Source organism: Aegilops tauschii, chromosome 5, assembly GCF_002575655.3.
Source record: "Aegilops tauschii subsp. strangulata cultivar AL8/78 chromosome 5, Aet v6.0, whole genome shotgun sequence".
In the NCBI taxonomy this organism is placed as follows: Eukaryota; Viridiplantae; Streptophyta; class Magnoliopsida; order Poales; family Poaceae; genus Aegilops; species Aegilops tauschii.
This window is the reverse complement of record NC_053039.3, coordinates 49,475,459-49,496,472: the sequence shown is the minus strand read 5'-3', so window position 1 is coordinate 49,496,472 and position 21,014 is coordinate 49,475,459. Positions and strand designations below refer to the sequence as shown.

Genomic DNA, 21,014 nt, shown 5'->3' with positions numbered 1-21,014 from the left:
ACGTACAACTCCTCATAGAAGCTTAATATCTCAGTCTTTACTTCGTCAGGTGTTGTGCACACACTGGTGGTGCTAGAACTTGGCGCAAATGGTCACTTTGGTGCTAGAAGTTGCGGTGTACATCGAAGTGGTGCAAGAACTTGGCTCGGGCGTGCAAATACAGAGCATATCCCATTTTGTATACATAATCTGTGCTGACAAGGCGCGTGGGGTCTGCTGTCAGCCAGTGAACCAGGAAGATTGTTTTTTTAAACCCCCTCAAAAAATATTATTGACAAGAAAGACCATATGTACGTGGCATTTTTCTTCTCTATGCCTAGTGGGCCCTGCATGTAAATAAATAAATAATATTACAATTGAAAAAGATTTTAGGCAGGTTTCAAACCCGCAAACGCAGGCTACCAAAACAAACAGCAAACCAATCCAACCCACACATTGACTGGTGCAATAATTATAACAACGTCTAAATATTTAGGAAGGACGCATGTGGAGCTTAAATGGGCTGCAGATATTGCAGCCATCTGCAGCCCATTTTGCACAACCTATTTTTATAAGATATTTTAAAACGTAAGTAATAAAAATTATGTTTCAATATTTGTGTGTTATCAATATTATGTAAATACAAAAAATGAAATACATACCCGTGTATATATAAATTATTTACTTAAAATGGACATTTAAAATGTATATATTAGATATAATGTTTAATGAATACAAAAAAGTATACACCCATGGCTTATGTTTAAATTTTAAAATGATGAATTTTACTTAGTAGCTATAAGTATTCGCATGTGTATATTTTTAACTCATGACTTATATTCAAAAACAGTATATATTTTGAATATTATACACGACTGAATATCTATATCAACAGTTTAAAATTAAAATTATAAATATTTTTAATTATGAAAAATTGAACTACAAAAGTGATTATAATTAATGAATTTTTGTATAATTAAAATAATATTTTTAAATATAATTTTTTAACAATTAATAAATGTTAATTTAAATATAAGAAAGTGTTTTTAAATAATACACGAACAAGTTTTAAAAATAAGTTATTTCGTTTATATGCATAGTAGTTTTTAAAATAAATATACCAATGTTTTGAAAATAAAAACATGAACATTTTTATTTAATTTTAATTTTAAATTTTCGTATTAAGTAAATATTTATATAGTACATGTATGTATATTTAAATGCTTTTTTTTACTAATCATGGTTTATTTGTATAAAATTTATAGCACACAAACATTTAAACACAATTTTTATCACTAAGTTTTATAAATATATCTATAAAAAATAGCTCGTGCAAAATGGGCTGCAATAACTGCAGGCCACTTAAACTTCAGATGCGTACTTGTTCAATACATGTTGCTAGAAAAATACTTGTAAAATACATATATTATAGTTATCCTTCAATATGTTTTAAGAGCAACAGCGTACTGGTTGGATAGGTTTGCTTTCTTCCCATGGTTGCGTGTTCGAGTCCAGGCATTCCCATTTTTGTGTTAATTTTTATCAGCAGGACCCGCTAGTTAGAGATGAAACGTCGATATGGACTTTTTTGTAAAAAGATATATTTAGAGGGGGTTTTCAAAAAAATCAGGCACACGCCCCCTCTCCCAGGTCAAGTGGTTGACGGCGGGACCCACACGCCTAGTCAGCGCAGATTCTGTATACCAACGCGATTAGCACTGTATTTGCACAGTTGAGCCAAGTTTTTGCACCACTTCGACGTACACCGCAACTTCCAGCACCAAAGTAACCATTTGTGGCAAGTGCTAACACCACCAGTGTAATTGACTCTATATAGATAGACAGGTAGCAACATTGAACAATCAGTGTTACTTACTAGAAATTTTCAGAGTCAAATACACCACGGGTGCCTCAACTTGTTCGGTGCGGTCACTTTGGTGCCTAAACTTGTAAAATACACGAAACCGGTGTCGTAACTTGTCCGAGCGTTCAAATATGGTGCCTCCATCCGTATCCGGGCAGATGCACTACCCACATGGCGTGCCAACGTGGCATCAGCCCACATGTCAATGGGAGTGAGAGGAGTGTGCTGGTTGTTCCACAGAAAATCCTTGTACTTTATATAATTTTTGCAAAAGCTCTTGACATTTTATTTAAATACGTCAAACTACATTGATTCCACCTGTCAAATCTAGGTCTCGCATGTCAGCACATGGGATAAAATAGTAATAACAAAAAAAGAGCACCCGACAGGATTCGAACACATGTGCTAATCACTACGCCTAAAATAGTTGACTGTGCAATATCCTAATACTCTTCTATTTGTCAAGAAACCGGGCGAAATAATAAAAAGAAATAAAAAAGAAAAAGTTGATTCGTGGGAAATTAAAAGAAATTCTCACCTTTGAAAAAAAGAACTATTCAACATATTACCTGCCATGAACTTAAAAAGGTGTTAGTGCATTAAGAAATTGTAGACATGTTTTTCAAAAATGTCTGTCATGCATTCAAAAATTACAGCATCTATTTCATAAAATGTTCAATATGTATTAAAAAATTAGTGTAAAATTATTCTTACATTTCTACTAACACGTCTAACATGTGTTAACACATTTATAGAATTTATTGTTTCTACACAATGATTTTTAATACATGTTGAACAATTTTCAGAATACAACGTTGTTGATTTTGAATAATTATGTATTCTAAAAATACAACACAGATACAAAATAATTCTGCGTGTTTCTGGTCCTGAATGAAGATGCAAAACAAATTTGTAATATTTTATAATATACATTGAACTGTTTAAATCAACATAAATTTTAGAAAAAGTTCATGGTTAAATCTTTGAACTACAAATAATAAAAATAGAATTAAAATTTAAATAGACAATAATTGCATGTTGATAATTATTATATTTTAGTATTATAATATTTTATATCATAAAAACCAAACAGTAACTTAAAAACATAATAGAAATTGTAGAGCGATAGATAGACTTTCCATCTAACAGCTGTACACAAAGTACTATTAGTTTTGGTGGCTAGCGTGCGTACTAGTTATGTAACGTGGATGATCCAGGGTCGAAACCAATTCAAAGACACAGTTTTCTTTTTTCTGTTATTAGCATATACAGAGCAAGGGCTGACTTGTGACTTTAGTTAAAATTTAGGGGATTTTCTGAAGAAAAAAACTCGTACGCATTTCACCCAGCGCAGGCATCGCTCACACCCACTGACATGTGGGTCAGCCACCAGCTATCCACGTGGACATCACATACGGTGGCATGCGGGCGGAGGGACCGTATATGCACCGTGTGACAAGTTATAGCACTGTTTTTGTGTATTTTACAAGTTTAGGCACTAAACTGACCGCAACGGACAAGTTAATGCACCCGTGGTGCAACTCAAATTTTAAGATGGTCCCAACTATTGTGGACCTTCCATTATTTTTGATCCGAGGGTATAGACTGAACGTGGTGACCCGCCTCACTTGTCTAAGGGGGTGTTTGGTTCAGAAGTTCTAGGACTTTTTCTAGTCCCAGGGACTAATAAAAAAAGACTCTTTAGTAGAGTCTTTTTCTAGTCCCTGTAGAAAAAGTCCCTCCCGTTTGGTTCCTAGGGACTTTTTAGGGACTTTTTCTAGTCTCTGGGACTAAAAAGTCCCTGAACCAAACACCCCCTAACATTTGATGGTTCAATAACATTAATTGGAAGGTATGTAATGACTGGATTTGCAATTTAGGTAAGACAATTTTATGGAAGAGGGAATGGTTGGAGGAGAAAGAAAGTCCTGGAAATTAGCATACGTCGTCCCATTTGTTGCAAGGCGAAGAAAATCCTGGACAACATCTAGATGTCGTCCATCCATCTCTTTTATTTGAATTTCTCATCGCTTGCAACGCCAAAAAAGTTTGAGGTCGGAGCCTTGGGAAAGAGATCTGTAGAGAGAGATTCCAATGAACTAGTGATTGTGAAAGGATTTTTGGGAGGGAGAGATCAGTTTGATGAGAGAATTAGGGAAGAGCATGATTCGGAGATGATATTTTCAGTTTCTTTCCTTATTTGTGTGTTAAGCAACTGGGAAAGGTGGCTAGCTGAGGTTGATTAATTTACATCTCCTAATGACTTGTACCAGCTAATCACTATAATCAACGACAGAGATTAAGTATGAACTAGTGCCTCCTAAGAGGTAAGAGGGACCATGTTAAAAGAGCTCCTACTACTATTACTATACACATAAACTAATGCCACTGTTCTCGCAAAAAAAAACTAATGCAACTACCAAAGCAGGTTACTCCGGCCATTCAATCTCCAAACCAATGAACAGAAATGTCATAAGGGTCCTCTTGAGCAACGCTTGGATAAGAAACATAACCACTAGGGGAATCACCATGATCCAGCTGCAGCGGTTCTTTTCCTTTCGGATGATGCTTCAGATAGTGTAGTTCAATGATGCAACGGCCGGTGACACCACATGGAGCTCATTGTGTATGGCCACTGGTCCTCATCATGGTCCTCGACCTACCATGCCTAGCTTGAGGGGATCATCTCCACGGTTGGTGATTTAGAGCAATTGAGTGCATCCCAAGTGCAAATTTTTCGCATGACTCATATTTCAGAATAGAGTCTGGAGTGCTGATAGGCTACAGAGAAGGGATTGCCTAATTGTGTCATTTGTTAGCTATGTATGAAAGAGCAGAAATGGTCGCTCATATTCTTTTCAAATGTCATCTCTCTGTTAATACCATATAAATATTTAGAGGGGTTATTGGACTTGCTCCCCCCCCCCCACCCTACATGTGTGACACGGTCGACATCCATTTTGGTCCCTTCTGATGGCATCTATTCATAAGTTGTCTACAATATTTTTATATCGCAGCCGTTTTCCAATGTTTTTGGATCCACATCCAACCATTATCATCTCATCTCACTTCCAAATCAAGTAAACTACATCTGAAACTAGATCTAGCTTACGTAGACTAAAGCTGTGAAATTTGAATAGACCAAATTTAGACTAACTAATATACAACCTCTTATGGAGAGTAAGGAACACTTTAGGAGACTACAAATTAGTAAAAGCAACATAAAGTTTATTCAAGCATGTAAAGGCCACTACATATCCAAGACGAAGGACAGAAAAGAGATAAAGATTGAAAGATGCTGAACTAATTAACAAGCATGGTCAAATAAATTTAAAAGCTTATTAAGCTAGCCACCAAAATTAAAAGCTAGAACTGCTCATCAACTTGAAACTGCCGGACTCTGATATGAGGACTAGAAACGGACATTTGTTGTCGCATTAACACACCAACCACATGTTCTTTGTCGGTGTCCTCCTCCTCCTTCTCCATCGTCGGCCTAATTAGATCTTCGGCATGTTCAGGTTGATGGTGTGCCATGCAATCGCCGCCGCGGCCACGGGTCCAAGCTTTCTTGGCTTGTTTCCGCCGTAGGTATTGCTACGCCTGACGTGTGAGCGAAGCGCAGAGGAGTTGGGGAAAGTGCTCATGCACCACACACATGGGTGCAATCTCCCATCTGGATGGGTTTTCATGTGCACATTAAGGCCCCGAGACTTGTTGAACCTCTTGAGACATAGGGGGCACTCGTGTAACAGTTGCTGGCTCTCCTGCTGCATCACATGGTTCTCCACCATCGTGGCCACAGCCTTGAGCGATTTGCAGGGCTTGATTGGTTGTGTGGACGCTTTGTTGGGCTTGCTGAATGGCAGTTTGGGCAAAATTTCGTGTTTTGACCCTTTTGTGGTCTAAATTGGGGATCTGACCCTGTTTCAAATTTTTTCGACATCTGACCCTTTTTGCTACCGCCAAAGGGCACGGCGGTAGGGATACGTAGGCTACCGTCAAATGGCTCAGCGGTAGGAAACTTGTCCACGTCAGCACGCAAACTGCCGCCGTCCCCCCTCCGTCGCACCCTACCGCCGCAGGTCGTGGCGGTAGGTTGTCTGATCCTACCGCCAGGTACCCTGGCGGTAGGGTGCGAATAGGTATTTGGTGCGGCCGCACGCCCCACCCCCTTCTCCCCACACACACCCACCCGCCCCCAACCCCCAAGAACAGAGAGGAACTGCCTCTCTTGCCCCTCTCTCATCTCCTCCATCTCCCCCTCCGATCTTCTTTGTTTCTTCATCCTTTTTGCGGATCGAGATGGCCCCGAAGAGAGAAAAGTAAGCTCCTCTGATCCCTCCAATTGGTTTGAGTCAAATAGCTTCCGATTCGTCGCATTATTCGATTCAAATCACTCCCTTTTGAACTAGATTGATTTTTTTAACCTAGGATTGATTTAGGTTTATTCTAGATGTTATATTGTGTTAGATATGAACTCTATTCACTAGTTGGTATGGTTGTGTGAAGATGAACCCTAGTTCATATTTGATTTGAATGTTTTTTTTTGATATGATGCATGTTGGAGGCATTTGTTGTGATGTGATGGTGCATGTTCATATGCTATTATGCAAGTAGTGGATGTAGTTGGAGAAAAAGTGTTGGATCCTCAAGATGAACCTAGTTCATATTTTTTTGTTATAATTTTTTTTTATTATATGATGAATATTGGAGATATTTGTTGCATGTAGTGGATGTTATATGATGCAAATACTGGATTTTGTCGGGGTAAAAATGGTGAACCCCTCAAGATGAACCCTAGTTCATGTTTTTTGTTTTTTTAAGAAAATATGAGATGATGCATGTTGGATGTTGTTGGAGAAATATGATATGATATGATGCATTTGAACCTTGATGAGCCTTTGTTATGCATCTATATGTCCCCTAGTTCATGTTAAAAATTCTTTTGATATGCTTATGCTTATGTTTATGCAATTTTTTTAGGAGGCCACCTCTTGCGGATGACATTGGCATCAAGTATACTATGCTTGATCCTACGTTCGACAAGGGCCATCATGCCCGTTTGATTGAGAACAGAGTGGTAAGTAACTTTCTTAAAACAAATATTTCTAATCGATGAAAAAAAATTACTAATTGTTTGGGTCTTCATTTCGACATATGCTCCCGCCACTGCGGATGAGGGGTCACGGGGCGACCGTGAAGATGGAGTACGAAGAGCAGTACGCGCCATTCTACAGGAGAGCCCGACTGCTGGGTTTCGTCCTGCAGTTCAAGCGCAAGCCGCCGACGCTCGTCCACGCAGCTCTCATGGCTTTGATCAATCGGTGGCGGCCAGAGACGCATAGCTTCCATCTTCCATGTGGGGACATGACAGTTACACTCGAGGATTGGGGGATGATTATGGGCCTACCGCTCGAGGGTCATGCTCTGACAGGACGAGTGGAGAGGAAGAACTGGCATGACAGGGTTATCGCCCTCATCGGCGACTGCCCCCAGATAAGAAGAACCGGACTTCCGGCGTCCCGCTGCCCTGGCTCCTGAAGTACCGGAGCAAGTGCCCGGAAGGGGCCGAACCCCGGGTGGTGGAGCGGTACGCCAGGGCTTACCTGTGGTATCTTCTCACGGAGGTAGTGTTTCCAGACTACTCTGGGGACACTGCCCTCTGGATGTATCTCGACTTCCTGGTGGACTGGGATGCGGGGTACAGCTGGGGGGCCGCCGACCTCGCCTACCTATACTGTTCGGTAAGTGAATATCACATCATTGTTTCAAATATCATGGACGTGCGCTGCTTTGATTTTGGCATCTTATCATCTACATTTATTTTGTAGCTTGACGATGCAACCCGGAGCACGGAAGCTACGTCCGGTATGTGTGGATGTGTATGGGGCCTCTCCATTTGGATGTGGGAGCGAATCCCGGTGGGGCGTCCGGAGAAGCTTAGAGCGCGTGCATGGACTGACTATGGTGAAGATGGCGATGATGCTCGATACCCGACCGCCACATACGCTTGGGACGTGGTGGGTACAATCTCGGGTGAATCCAAGGCCTTGTACAAGATCTTCATCAACGAGCTTGATGCTCTGACGCCTCTCCAGGTATAAGACATAGATTTCGAATGTGGTCGACAACACTTTCACTTGAGCTTACCACTTTTGGTACTAGGTTAACTGGCGGCCGTATACTGACGACCGAGAGTGGGGGTTCGAGCTGAACGTGATGTGCAAGCAGGATCGGCTTCTCTGGCGGTGCATCGTGCCCATGATATGTGTCTATGCCTTTGAGTACCACTTGCCACGGCGCGTTGCCGCGCAATTTGGTAAGGCGCAACGTACACCACCAGCCGGCATCGTCAAAGATACCGGTGGCTACGACCTGCACTTGTGAGTACCACCGCCCATTCTCGTCGTTACCAACTTTCGTTTTGATGTTTTACATTCTTCCTAATGGTGTTTTACAATCTTTCTTGTGCTTTGCAGGCTGAGCAGGAAGAAGAATCAGTCTATCACCGATTGGGGAGCGCAACATGCCAAATACGTGACTGAATGGAACCAGTGGAAAACTCGCAAAGATGTGGAGAGAAGAGTGATTGACTAGGAGGAGTACTCGGATCACCTGCTGTGGTTCGACGATGGCATCAAGCATCGTCTGCGCCTAAGGCCACAATGGACGACAGCAAACGCCGAAAGTTTGTACGACAACGACTCCGAGAATGAAGCCTACAATGACAACATCAGAGAGCTACAGGGCGGATTTAGGGAGTACGGACCCATCATGAACAGAGTGGTAATTTGTTTTTATCTGTTTTCAACCGACGTTTGGATGAAATCAACTTTAGTGCTACTGACTCATTTTATTACATTGCAGTCTTCGGAGCTGAACAAAAGCATTTTCGATGCCTCTGATGTGCTTAGTTCTATCCCCAGGACTCGAGCTAGTGAGAACAAGTTGAGGGGAACGGTGAAGGTAACATGGAGTTCATTTGCTTATGTTCATCATAAAGTTGATCCATATTGTGCTTATTATTTCGTTCTCATTGCAGAAGTTCGTCAAAAAATGTCGGAAGCTTGTGGGCCTGGGGTGTGCCACCTCCTCCGCTGATGTGATTGCTCCTGCAGCACCGATGCGTAGCCTCGCTTCATCGAGCCAGGCCGCTTCATCGTCTATGGCGGTTCAAGATGACGAGGAGGAGGGCGAGGACGATGATGATGAAGAGGAAGATGAAGAAGAGGGCGAGGAAGAGGGAGCAGAAGAAGAACATGGTGAAGAAGAGGAAGAGGACGATGAAGAAAAGGACGATGAGGAGGAGGAGTACGATGATCAAGACGGACCTCCAGCAACTCAGACAACCCAACGTGAGAAGAGGAATGTGTCGAAGAAGGATTGCAAGAGTCCATCCCCATTTTAGAAAGCGCGTCCTACTCATCGCAAGAAGGCGGCCGAGAAGCAATCAAAGAACAACGAGGACCGGACCGCGAAGAGGGTAAGGAGGGATTGAAGTTGCTGCCGTGTCGTTGAACTAAAAACTTTCATGTTTGCTTCGTGAACCATATGGATTTGCCCGTGAAATTGTTTCGTGAATTTGCTATGTAAAACTTGGTGAAAACCTTTGTGGATGTCTGTTTGCTATGTATCCAACCTATCTTATTTGTGGATTTGTGGATGTGTGCTTGATATGTCATACATATGCTTCATGTTTACAAGTATTTAATTGTTGTGTGCCAAAAAATAAAGACAAGAGAAGTTAGGAGGTGCAAAAAATGCACTATGGGCCACCCTACCGCCAGAACCTACGGCGGTAGGTCTGTACAGCCTACCGCCACACCCTACGGCGGTAGCCCCCCCCCCCCCAGCACGCCTACCTCCTGTGACCAAAACTGGCAACAACTCAGTGGGAGGGTTGCACACCCTACCGCCAGGCGTCTTGGCGGTAGGCCCCTACTGCCGAAGAGCGTGGTGGTAGCGGGTGCAACCCTCCCGCTGAGGTGCTACCAGTTTTGGTCACAGAAGGGGTGCCAGAGGCTCCGACCCTAGCGCCAAACCCTGTGGCGGTAGGTTATCTAACCCTACCGCCGTGGCCACTGGCGGTAGGGTTTGGGCATTTACAAACCCAACGGCCCCGCCCAAACCCACCACACCCCTTATCCCCCCACCCAGCCGCCTTCTTCTTCCTCTCGCCCCTTTCTCATCTCCTCCGCTTCCCCCTCCGATCTTCTTTGTTTCTTCACGGATTTTGCGGATCAAGATGGCCCCGAAAAGAGGAAAGTAAGCTCCTCTGATCCCCCAATTACTTTGAGTCAAATCACTCCTCTTTTATAGCCTAAGAATGGTTCATGTTCATGTTCATGGTGAACCCTAGTTGATGTTTTTTGATGATCTATCCTTATGAAATATGATGAAACCCTAGTTGATATTTTTTGAACACATGATGAACCCTAATACAAGCTAGGTTTTTTTGAAGGTGATGAACCCTAATTGAATACAAGTTAGGTTTAGAATTTTTGACCATATGATGAACCCTAGGTTTAGATTTTTTTGGAGACGATGAACCCTAATGTCTGATGCATCCATATGTTTAGGTCTGCAACTGTGGCGCAACCATCAGCCATTCATCTCCAACACGACCCGTCTGCCTTGCCACTGCCGTACCTGTACGAGGCCCTCCCCGAGCTTCTTCAGCTGGTGGGAGCTGTTTCAGATGAGGTCCTAGAGGCGACGAGGGCAATGCGGTGGCACAAGAGGGCAGAGCAGATCCTCGACGATGTGAAGTGTTGGTCGTAGAGTGTGAAGGAGTGGAAGAGAGTGATTGCAGAGATGGAGGGAGATCCAACTATCTCCCGTGTCCACCGGGAAGGGACCATTGAAGCTGCCAAGCAGCACTCCAACTGGGAGCTGCGCAATTTGGGCCGGAGGATCTACTTCGAGAGCAATGCGGAGGAGAGAGCCAAGATGTCGCCCCCGAGTGCATCGGCGTTCGATATCATCAGCTGGGGATGGGCGGAGGCGAAAACTTCAGCGGGCAAGACAAGGTGGGAGTGCTTGAACAGTCGGATGCAAACCAGCGTTCCGCCTTCGCCTGAACCGGTGGATCCGCTGCCGTATCTGTCTCCACGGCTAGGCCTAACATACAAGGACCTCTGAAGATGTCTGCCCGCTCTATAAACTTGTCTTAAGAACTTGTTGCACCGCTTGTTGGCTTTGCGAAAGCTATTTGCGAAACTACTTGCGTTAGTGGGGGTTGTCAAACTATGTGGACAAGTTTGCTATTTGCTATTTCCTACTTGTGAAATTATGTGCGTGTTTGTCAAACTATTTGATAGTTGCTAATATTTGAGCTCATATTTTGTTATTTGTGAAACTGTGTGAAACCTGCGATAAAACTTAAAAAACAATCACAAAAACTTGTAAAAACCCAAAACTACAATACCCTACCGCCAAAGGGCCCGGCGGTAGGGTCGGGCAACCTACCGCCGAATCCTGCGGCGGTAGGGTGTTGAGCTGGCCGTTAGGTAACGGCAGTGGGCCGTCCATGCCACCGCCAGAACCCCTGGCGGTAGGTTGCCTGACCCTACCGCCGGGACTTTTGGCGGTAGCAAAAGGGTCAGATTTCAAAAAAATTCCAAACTAGGGTCAGATCCCGATTTTATACGTGCAAAGGGTCAAAACACGAAATTTTACTGGCACTTTGTTCGTTGCGACAACTTGCCGTGCTTGGGTGGATGCCAATGCGAGAGCAGGGGCCGCTTGAGTCACAATCACCAGGTGTGGCGCTTGGGTCAGCGGGACCACCTGCTCTAGCACCAGATTTGCCCCGACGGCGACTACCGACGACGGTGGCGGCGCTTGTGTGGGACCTTGCCTTGGAGCGACCACGACCACCGAAGCCGATGTTTGGCTGGTCACCTCGGCCGCCAGTACACCCTGGGCTAAATCGTGGGCTACGCTCACTGGAATATCTACCATGTGTGGTGGCAAAGGCAGCGGCGGTGGTCGCATTGTATCATAGTCAAGGAATACATGATACTCATCCCGGATGCCGTTGGGCAGCATCATCAGAGAAAAAGCGAGGTTCTCCTCCTCGGAGCTGAGTCCACGACTAGGATGGTGCGTGGAGCATGGTATCGAGATTGCTGGTGGTAGCAAAGGCTGGTTATCAACACGTCGGTTCGTGGGCATGTGGCCTGCGCTGGCGGCCATGAGATCTTGGTCACAGACCTTATGAGGGACGAGAGCGGAAGAGATAGATTGTGTGGGAGTAAGGAACAAGGGAAAGGGGACTAGTGTGTTTGTGTTGTATTGTGCCTGCGTGAGATATATATAAAGCAGAAGCTGCTACAAGTCAGGTTTATCTCTTCAAAAGATCAACTTGCAGACAACTTCACCAAGCCTCTACCTTCTCCCATGCTTGAGGTCTGTAGGCGCAATCTCAACCTCCTAGATGCTTCATGCGTGAGTTGAGATTGAGGGAGGGTGTTAGACTTCGTATTGTAGCCCCACTGTGTAATCCATACCGTATTGGTATAGGACTTGTATGACACCATTATATATATGTGATAGGCCACCCCATAGAGGGTTGAGCCAGTTCCCCCAAAACCTACGTTTTACAGCTAGCCACCAAAATTAAAAGCTACAGCTGCTCATCAACTTGAAACTGCCAGACTCTGATATGAGGACTAGAAACTGACATCTGCTATCGCATTAACACACCAACCACATGTTCTTTGTCGGTGTCCTCCTCCTCCTTCTCCATTGTTGGCCTAATTAAATCTCCGGCATGTTCAGGTTGATGGTGTGCCATGCTATCGCCGCCGCGGCCACGGGCCCAAGCTTTCTTGGCTTGTTTCCACCGCAGGTATTGTTGCGCCTGACGTGTGAGAGAAGCGTAGAGGAGTTGGGGAAAGTGCTCATGCACCACACACATGGGTGCAATCTCCCATCTGGATGGGTTTTCATGTGCACATTAAGGCCCCGAGACTTGTTGAACCTCTTGACACACACGGGCCACTCGTGTAACAGTTGTTGGCTCCCCTGCTGCAGCACTTGGTTCTCCACCGTCGTGACCATAGCCTTGAGCGATTTGCATGGCTTGATTGGTTGTGTGGACGCTTTGTTGGGCTTGTTGAATGGCACTTTGTTCTTTGCGACAACTTGACGTGCTTGGGTGGATGCCAATGCGAGAGCAGGGGCCGCTTGAGTCACAATCACCAGGTGTGGCGCTTTGGTCAGCGGGACCACCTGCTCTAGCACCAGATTTGCCCCGACGGCGACTACCGACGACGGTGGCGGCGCTTGTGTGGGACCTTGCCTTGGAGCGACCACGACCACCGAAGCCGAAGTTTGGCCGGTCACCTCGGCCGCCAGTACACCCTGGGCTAAATCGTGGGCTACGCTCACTGGAATATCTACCATGTGTGGTGGCAAAGGCAGCGGCGGTGGTCGCATTGTATCATAGTCAAGGAATACATGATACTCATCCCGGATGCCGTTGGGCAGCATCATCAGAGAAAAAGCGAGGTTCTCCTCCTCGGAGCTGAGTCCACGACTAGGGTGGTGCGTGGAGCATGGTATTGAGATTGTTGGTGGTAGCGAAGGCTGGTTATCAACACGTCGGTTCGTGGGCATGCGGCCTGCGCTGGCGGCCATGAGATCTTGGTCACAGACCTTATGAGGGACGAGAGCGGAAGAGATAGATTGTGTGGGAGCAAGGAACAAGGGAAAGGGGACTAGTGTGTTTGTGTTGTATTGTGCCTGCGTGAGATATATATAAAGCAGAAGCTACTACAAGTCAGGTTTATCTCTTCAAAAGATCAACTTGCAGACAACTTCACCAAGCCTCTACCTTCTCCCATGCTTGAGGTCTGTAGGCGCAATCTCAACCTCCTAGATGCTTCATGCGTGAGTTGAGATTGAGGGAGGGTGTTAGACTTCGTATTGTAGCCCCACTGTGTAATACATACCGTATTGGTATAGGACTTGTATGACACCATTATATATATGTGATAGGCCACCCCATAGAGGGTTGAGCCAGTTCCCCCAAAACCTACGTTTTACAGCTAGCCACCAAAATTAAAAGCTACAGCTGCTCATCAACTTGAAACTGCCAGACTCTGATATGAGGACTAGAAACTGACATCTGCTATCGCATTAACACACCAACCACATGTTCTTTGTCGGTGTCCTCCTCCTCCTTCTCCATTGTCGGCCTAATTAAATCTCCGGCATGTTCAGGTTGATGGTGTGCCATGCTATCGCCGCCGCGGCCATGGGCCCAAGCTTTCTTGGCTTGTTTCCACCGCAGGTATTGTTGCGCCTGACGTGTGAGCGAAGCGTAGAGGAGTTGGGGAAAGTGCTCATGCACCACACACATGGGTGCAATCTCCCATCTGGATGGGTTTTCGTGTGCACATTAAGGCCCCGAGACTTGTTGAACCTCTTGACACACACGGGCCACTCGTGTAACAGTTGTTGGCTCCCCTGCTGCAGCACTTGGTTCTCCACCGTCGTGACCACAGCCTTGAGCGATTTGCATGGCTTGATTGGTTGTGTGGACGCTTTGTTGGGCTTGTTGAATGGCACTTTGTTCTTCGCGACAACTTGTCATGCTTGGGTGGATGCCAATGCGAGAGCAGGGGCCGCTTGAGTCACAATCACCAGGTGTGGCGCTTGGGTCAACGGGACCACCTGCTCTAGCACCAGATTTGCCCCGACGACGACTACCGACAACGGTGGCGGCGCTTGTGTGGGACCTTGCCTTGGAGCAACCACGACCACCGAAGCCGATGTTTGGCTGGTCACCTCGGCCGCCAGTACACCCTGGGCTAAATCGCGGGCTATGCTCACTGGAATATCTACCATGTGTGGTGGCAAAGGCAGCGGCGGTGGTCGCATTGTATCATAGTCAAGGAATACATGATAGTCATCCCGGATGCCGTTGGCCAGCATCATCAGAGAAAAAGCGAGGTTCTCCTCCTCGGAGCTGAGTCCACGACTAGGGTGGTGCGTGGAGCATGGTATTGAGATTGTTGGTGGTAGCGAAGGCTGGTTATCAACACGTCGGTTCGTGGGCATGCGGCCTGCGCTGGCGGCCATGAGATCTTGGTCACAGACCTTATGAGGGACGAGAGCGGAAGAGATAGATTGTGTGGGAGCAAGGAACAAGGGAAAGGGGACTAGTGTGTTTGTGTTGTATTGTGCCTGCGTGAGATATATATAAAGCAGAAGCTACTACAAGTCAGGTTTATCTCTTCAAAAGATCAACTTGCAGACAACTTCACCAAGCCTCTACCTTCTCCCATGCTTGAGGTCTGTAGGCGCAATCTCAACCTCCTAGATGCTTCATGCGTGAGTTGAGATTGAGGGAGGGTGTTAGACTTCGTATTGTAGCCCCACTGTGTAATCCATACCGTATTGGTATAGGACTTGTATGACACCATTATATATATGTGATAGGCCACCCCATAGAGGGTTGAGCCAGTTCCCCCAAAACCTACGTTTTACAGCTAGCCACCAAAATTAAAAGCTACAGCTGCTCATCAACTTGAAACTGCCAGACTCTGATATGAGGACTAGAAACTGACATCTGCTATCGCATTAACACACCAACCACATGTTCTTTGTCGGTGTCCTCCTCCTCCTTCTCCATTGTTGGCCTAATTAAATCTCCGGCATGTTCAGGTTGATGGTGTGCCATGCTATCGCCGCCGCGGCCACGGGCCCAAGCTTTCTTGGCTTGTTTCCACCGCAGGTATTGTTGCGCCTGACGTGTGAGAGAAGCGTAGAGGAGTTGGGGAAAGTGCTCATGCACCACACACATGGGTGCAATCTCCCATCTGGATGGGTTTTCATGTGCACATTAAGGCCCCGAGACTTGTTGAACCTCTTGACACACACGGGCCACTCGTGTAACAGTTGTTGGCTCCCCTGCTGCAGCACTTGGTTCTCCACCGTCGTGACCATAGCCTTGAGCGATTTGCATGGCTTGATTGGTTGTGTGGACGCTTTGTTGGGCTTGTTGAATGGCACTTTGTTCTTTGCGACAACTTGACGTGCTTGGGTGGATGCCAATGCGAGAGCAGGGGCCGCTTGAGTCACAATCACCAGGTGTGGCGCTTTGGTCAGCGGGACCACCTGCTCTAGCACCAGATTTGCCCCGACGGCGACTACCGACGACGGTGGCGGCGCTTGTGTGGGACCTTGCCTTGGAGCGACCACGACCACCGAAGCCGAAGTTTGGCCGGTCACCTCGGCCGCCAGTACACCCTGGGCTAAATCGTGGGCTACGCTCACTGGAATATCTACCATGTGTGGTGGCAAAGGCAGCGGCGGTGGTCGCATTGTATCATAGTCAAGGAATACATGATACTCATCCCGGATGCCGTTGGGCAGCATCATCAGAGAAAAAGCGAGGTTCTCCTCCTCGGAGCTGAGTCCACGACTAGGGTGGTGCGTGGAGCATGGTATTGAGATTGTTGGTGGTAGCGAAGGCTGGTTATCAACACGTCGGTTCGTGGGCATGCGGCCTGCGCTGGCGGCCATGAGATCTTGGTCACAGACCTTATGAGGGACGAGAGCGGAAGAGATAGATTGTGTGGGAGCAAGGAACAAGGGAAAGGGGACTAGTGTGTTTGTGTTGTATTGTGCCTGCGTGAGATATATATAAAGCAGAAGCTACTACAAGTCAGGTTTATCTCTTCAAAAGATCAACTTGCAGACAACTTCACCAAGCCTCTACCTTCTCCCATGCTTGAGGTCTGTAGGCGCAATCTCAACCTCCTAGATGCTTCATGCGTGAGTTGAGATTGAGGGAGGGTGTTAGACTTCGTATTGTAGCCCCACTGTGTAATACATACCGTATTGGTATAGGACTTGTATGACACCATTATATATATGTGATAGGCCACCCCATAGAGGGTTGAGCCAGTTCCCCCAAAACCTACGTTTTACAGCTAGCCACCAAAATTAAAAGCTACAGCTGCTCATCAACTTGAAACTGCCAGACTCTGATATGAGGACTAGAAACTGACATCTGCTATCGCATTAACACACCAACCACATGTTCTTTGTCGGTGTCCTCCTCCTCCTTCTCCATTGTCGGCCTAATTAAATCTCCGGCATGTTCAGGTTGATGGTGTGCCATGCTATCGCCGCCGCGGCCATGGGCCCAAGCTTTCTTGGCTTGTTTCCACCGCAGGTATTGTTGCGCCTGACGTGTGAGCGAAGCGTAGAGGAGTTGGGGAAAGTGCTCATGCACCACACACATGGGTGCAATCTCCCATCTGGATGGGTTTTCGTGTGCACATTAAGGCCCCGAGACTTGTTGAACCTCTTGACACACACGGGCCACTCGTGTAACAGTTGTTGGCTCCCCTGCTGCAGCACTTGGTTCTCCACCGTCGTGACCACAGCCTTGAGCGATTTGCATGGCTTGATTGGTTGTGTGGACGCTTTGTTGGGCTTGTTGAATGGCACTTTGTTCTTCGCGACAACTTGTCATGCTTGGGTGGATGCCAATGCGAGAGCAGGGGCCGCTTGAGTCACAATCACCAGGTGTGGCGCTTGGGTCAACGGGACCACCTGCTCTAGCACCAGATTTGCCCCGACGACGACTACCGACAACGGTGGCGGCGCTTGTGTGGGACCTTGCCTTGGAGCAACCACGACCACCGAAGCCGATGTTTGGCTGGTCACCTCGGCCGCCAGTACACCCTGGGCTAAATCGCGGGCTATGCTCACTGGAATATCTACCATGTGTGGTGGCAAAGGCAGCGGCGGTGGTCGCATTGTATCATAGTCAAGGAATACATGATAGTCATCCCGGATGCCGTTGGCCAGCATCATCAGAGAAAAAGCGAGGTTCTCCTCCTCGGAGCTGAGTCCACGACTAGGGTGGTGCGTGGAGCATGGTATTGAGATTGTTGGTGGTAGCGAAGGCTGGTTATCAACACGTCGGTTCGTGGGCATGCGGCCTGCGCTGGCGGCCATGAGATCTTGGTCACAGACCTTATGAGGGACGAGAGCGGAAGAGATAGATTGTGTGGGAGCAAGGAACAAGGGAAAGGGGACTAGTGTGTTTGTGTTGTATTGTGCCTGCGTGAGATATATATAAAGCAGAAGCTACTACAAGTCAGGTTTATCTCTTCAAAAGATCAACTTGCAGACAACTTCACCAAGCCTCTACCTTCTCCCATGCTTGAGGTCTGTAGGCGCAATCTCAACCTCCTAGATGCTTCATGCGCGAGTTGAGATTGAGGGAGGGTGTTAGACTTCGTATTGTAGCCCCACTGTGTAATCCATACCGTATTGGTATAGGACTTGTATGACACCATTATATATATGTGATAGGCCACCCCATAGAGGGTTGAGCCAGTTCCCCCAAAACCTACGTTTTACAGCTAGCCACCAAAATTAAAAGCTACAGCTGCTCATCAACTTGAAACTGCCAGACTCTGATATGAGGACTAGAAACTGACATCTGCTATCGCATTAACACACCAACCACATGTTCTTTGTCGGTGTCCTCCTCCTCCTTCTCCATTGTCGGCCTAATTAAATCTCCGGCATGTTCAGGTTGATGGTGTGCCATGCTATCGCCGCTGCGGCCACGGGCCCAAGCTTTCTTGGCTTGTTTCCACCGCAGGTATTGTTGCGCCTGACGTGTGAGCGAAGCGTAGAGGAGTTGGGGAAAGTGCTCATGCACCACACACATGGGTGCAATCTCCCATCTGGATGGGTTTTCATGTGCACATTAAGGCCCCGAGACTTGTTGAACCTCTTGACACACACGGGCCACTCATGTAACAGTTGTTGGCTCCCCTGCTGCAGCACTTGGTTCTCCACCGTCGTGACCATAGCCTTGAGCGATTTGCATGGCTTGATTGGTTGTGTGGACGCTTTGTTGGGCTTGTTGAATGGCACTTTGTTCTTCGTGACAACTTGTCGTGCTTGGGTGGATGCCAATGCCAGAGCAGGGGCCGCTTGAGTCACAATCACCAGGTGTGGCGCTTGGGTCAACGGGACCACCTGCTCTAGCACCAGATTTGCCCCGACGGCGACTACCGACGACGGTGGCGGCGCTTGTGTGGGACCTTGCCTTGGAGCGACCACGACCACCGAAGCCGAAGTTTGGCCGGTCACCTCGGCCGCCAGTACACCCTGGGCTAAATCGTGGGCTACGCTCACTGGAATATCTACCATGTGTGGTGGCAAAGGCAGCGGCGGTGGTCGCATTGTATCATAGTCAAGGAATACATGATACTCATCCCGGATGCCGTTGGGCAGCATCATCAGAGAAAAAGCGAGGTTCTCCTCCTCGGAGCTGAGTCCACGACTAGGGTGGTGCGTGGAGCATGGTATCGAGATTGCTGGTGGTAGCGAAAGCTGGTTATCAACACGTCGGTTCGTGGGCATGCGGCCTGCGCTGGCGGCCATGAGATCTTGGTCACAGACCTTATGAGGGACGAGAGCGGAAGAGATAGATTGTGTGGGAGCAAGGAACAAGGGAAAGGGGACTAGTGTGTTTGTGTTGTATTGTGCCTGCGTGAGATATATATAAAGCAGAAGCTACTACAAGTCAGGTTTATCTCTTCAAAAGATCAACTTGCAAACAACTTCACCAAGCCTCTACCTTCTCCCATGCTTGAGGTCTGTAGGCGCAATCTCAACCTCCTAGATGCTTCATGCATGAGTTGAGATTGAGGGAGGGTGTTAGACTTCGTATTGTAGCCCCACTGTGTAATCCATACCGTATTGGTATAGGACTTGTATGACACCATTATATATATGTGACAGGCCACCCCATAGAGGGTTGAGCCAGTTCCCCCAAAACCTACGTTTTACAGCTAGCCACCAAAATTAAAAGCTACAGCTGCTCATCAACTTGAAACTGCCAGACTCTGATATGAGGACTAGAAACTGACATCTGCTATCGCATTAACACACCAACCACATGTTCTTTGTCGGTGTCCTCCTCCTCCTTCTCCATTGTCGGCCTAATTAAATCTCCGGCATGTTCAGGTTGATGGTGTGCCATGCTATCACCGCCGCGGCCACGGGCCCAAGCTTTCTTGGCTTGTTTCCACCGCAGGTATTGTTGTGCCTGACGTGTGAGCGAAGCGTAGAGGAGTTGGGGAAAGTGCTCATGCACCACACACATGGGTGCAATCTCCCATCTGGATGGGTTTTCATGTGCACATTAAGGCCCCGAGACTTGTTGAACCTCTTGACACACACGGGCCACTCGTGTAACAGTTGTTGGCTCCCCTGCTGCAGCACTTGGTTCTCCACCGTCGTGACCACAGCCTTGAGCGATTTGCATGGCTTGATTGGTTGTGTGGACGCTTTGTTGGGCTTGTTGAATGGCACTTTGTTCTTCGCGACAACTTGTCATGCTTGGGTGGATGCCAATGCGAGAGCAGGGGCCGCTTGAGTCACAATCACCAGGTGTGGCGCTTGGGTCAACGGGACCACCTGCTCTAGCACCAGATTTGCCCCGACGACGACTACCGACAACGGTGGCGGCGCTTGTGTGGGACCTTGCCTTGGAGCAACCACGACCACCGAAGCCGATGTTTGGCTGGTCACCTCGGCCGCCAGTACACCCTGGGCTAAATCGCGGGCTATGCTCACTGGAATATCTACCATGTGTGGTGGCAAAGGCAGCGGCGGTGGTCGCATTGTATCATAGTCAAGGAATACATGATAGTCATCCCGGATGCCGTTGGGCAGCATCATCAGAGAAAAAGCGAGGTTCTCCTCCTCGGAGCTGAGTCCACGACTAGGGTGGTGCGTGGAGCATGGTATTGAGATTGTTGGTGGTAGCGAAGGCTGGTTATCAACACGTCGGTTCGTGGGCATGCGGCCTGCGCTGGCGGCCATGAGATCTTGGTCACAGACCTTATGAGGGACGAGAGCGGAAGAGATAGATTGTGTGGGAGCAAGGAACAAGGGAAAGGGGACTAGTGTGTTTGTGTTGTATTGTGCCTGCGTGAGATATATATAAAGCAGAAGCTACTACAAGTCAGGTTTATCTCTTCAAAAGATCAACTTGCAAACAACTTCACCAAGCCTCTACCTTCTCCCATGCTTGAGGTCTGTAGGCGCAATCTCAACCTCCTAGATGCTTCATGCATGAGTTGAGATTGAGGGAGGGTGTTAGACTTCGTATTGTAGC

General features: G+C 47.3%; 4 protein-coding genes and 3 pseudogenes across 4 annotated transcripts; all 7 read right to left on the bottom strand.

Annotated features, from left to right (window-relative positions):
• Positions 1–5,343: 5,343 nt before the first annotated feature.
• LOC141022312 (uncharacterized) lies at positions 5,344–12,043 on the bottom strand. The gene is made up of 3 exons (XM_073498600.1): positions 11,525–12,043; positions 7,579–7,583; positions 5,344–5,701 (listed from the first exon to the last, which is right to left on the bottom strand). Exons 1-3 carry the CDS (start codon positions 12,041–12,043, stop codon positions 5,344–5,346), a joined length of 882 nt encoding a protein of 293 aa, XP_073354701.1.
• Positions 12,044–12,607: 564 nt separating this feature from the next.
• On the bottom strand, positions 12,608–13,702 carry LOC141022311 (uncharacterized). The gene has a single exon (XM_073498599.1). It carries the CDS (start codon positions 13,487–13,489, stop codon positions 12,608–12,610), a length of 882 nt encoding a protein of 293 aa, XP_073354700.1. The 5' UTR covers positions 13,490–13,702.
• Positions 13,703–13,856: 154 nt separating this feature from the next.
• LOC141022310 (uncharacterized) lies at positions 13,857–15,459 on the bottom strand (annotated as a pseudogene).
• A 40-nt stretch (positions 15,460–15,499) lies between these two features.
• LOC141022309 (uncharacterized) lies at positions 15,500–16,594 on the bottom strand. Its single transcript, XM_073498598.1, has one exon. The coding sequence runs from the start codon at positions 16,379–16,381 to the stop codon at positions 15,500–15,502; it is 882 nt and encodes a 293-aa protein (XP_073354699.1). The 5' UTR covers positions 16,382–16,594.
• Positions 16,595–16,748: 154 nt separating this feature from the next.
• Positions 16,749–17,987, bottom strand: LOC141022308 (uncharacterized; annotated as a pseudogene).
• Positions 17,988–18,211: 224 nt separating this feature from the next.
• LOC141022307 (uncharacterized) lies at positions 18,212–19,567 on the bottom strand. Its single transcript, XM_073498597.1, has one exon. It carries the CDS (start codon positions 19,271–19,273, stop codon positions 18,392–18,394), a length of 882 nt encoding a protein of 293 aa, XP_073354698.1. The 5' UTR covers positions 19,274–19,567; the 3' UTR covers positions 18,212–18,391.
• Positions 19,568–19,575: 8 nt separating this feature from the next.
• LOC141022306 (uncharacterized) lies at positions 19,576–21,013 on the bottom strand (annotated as a pseudogene).
• Position 21,014: the final 1 nt, after the last annotated feature.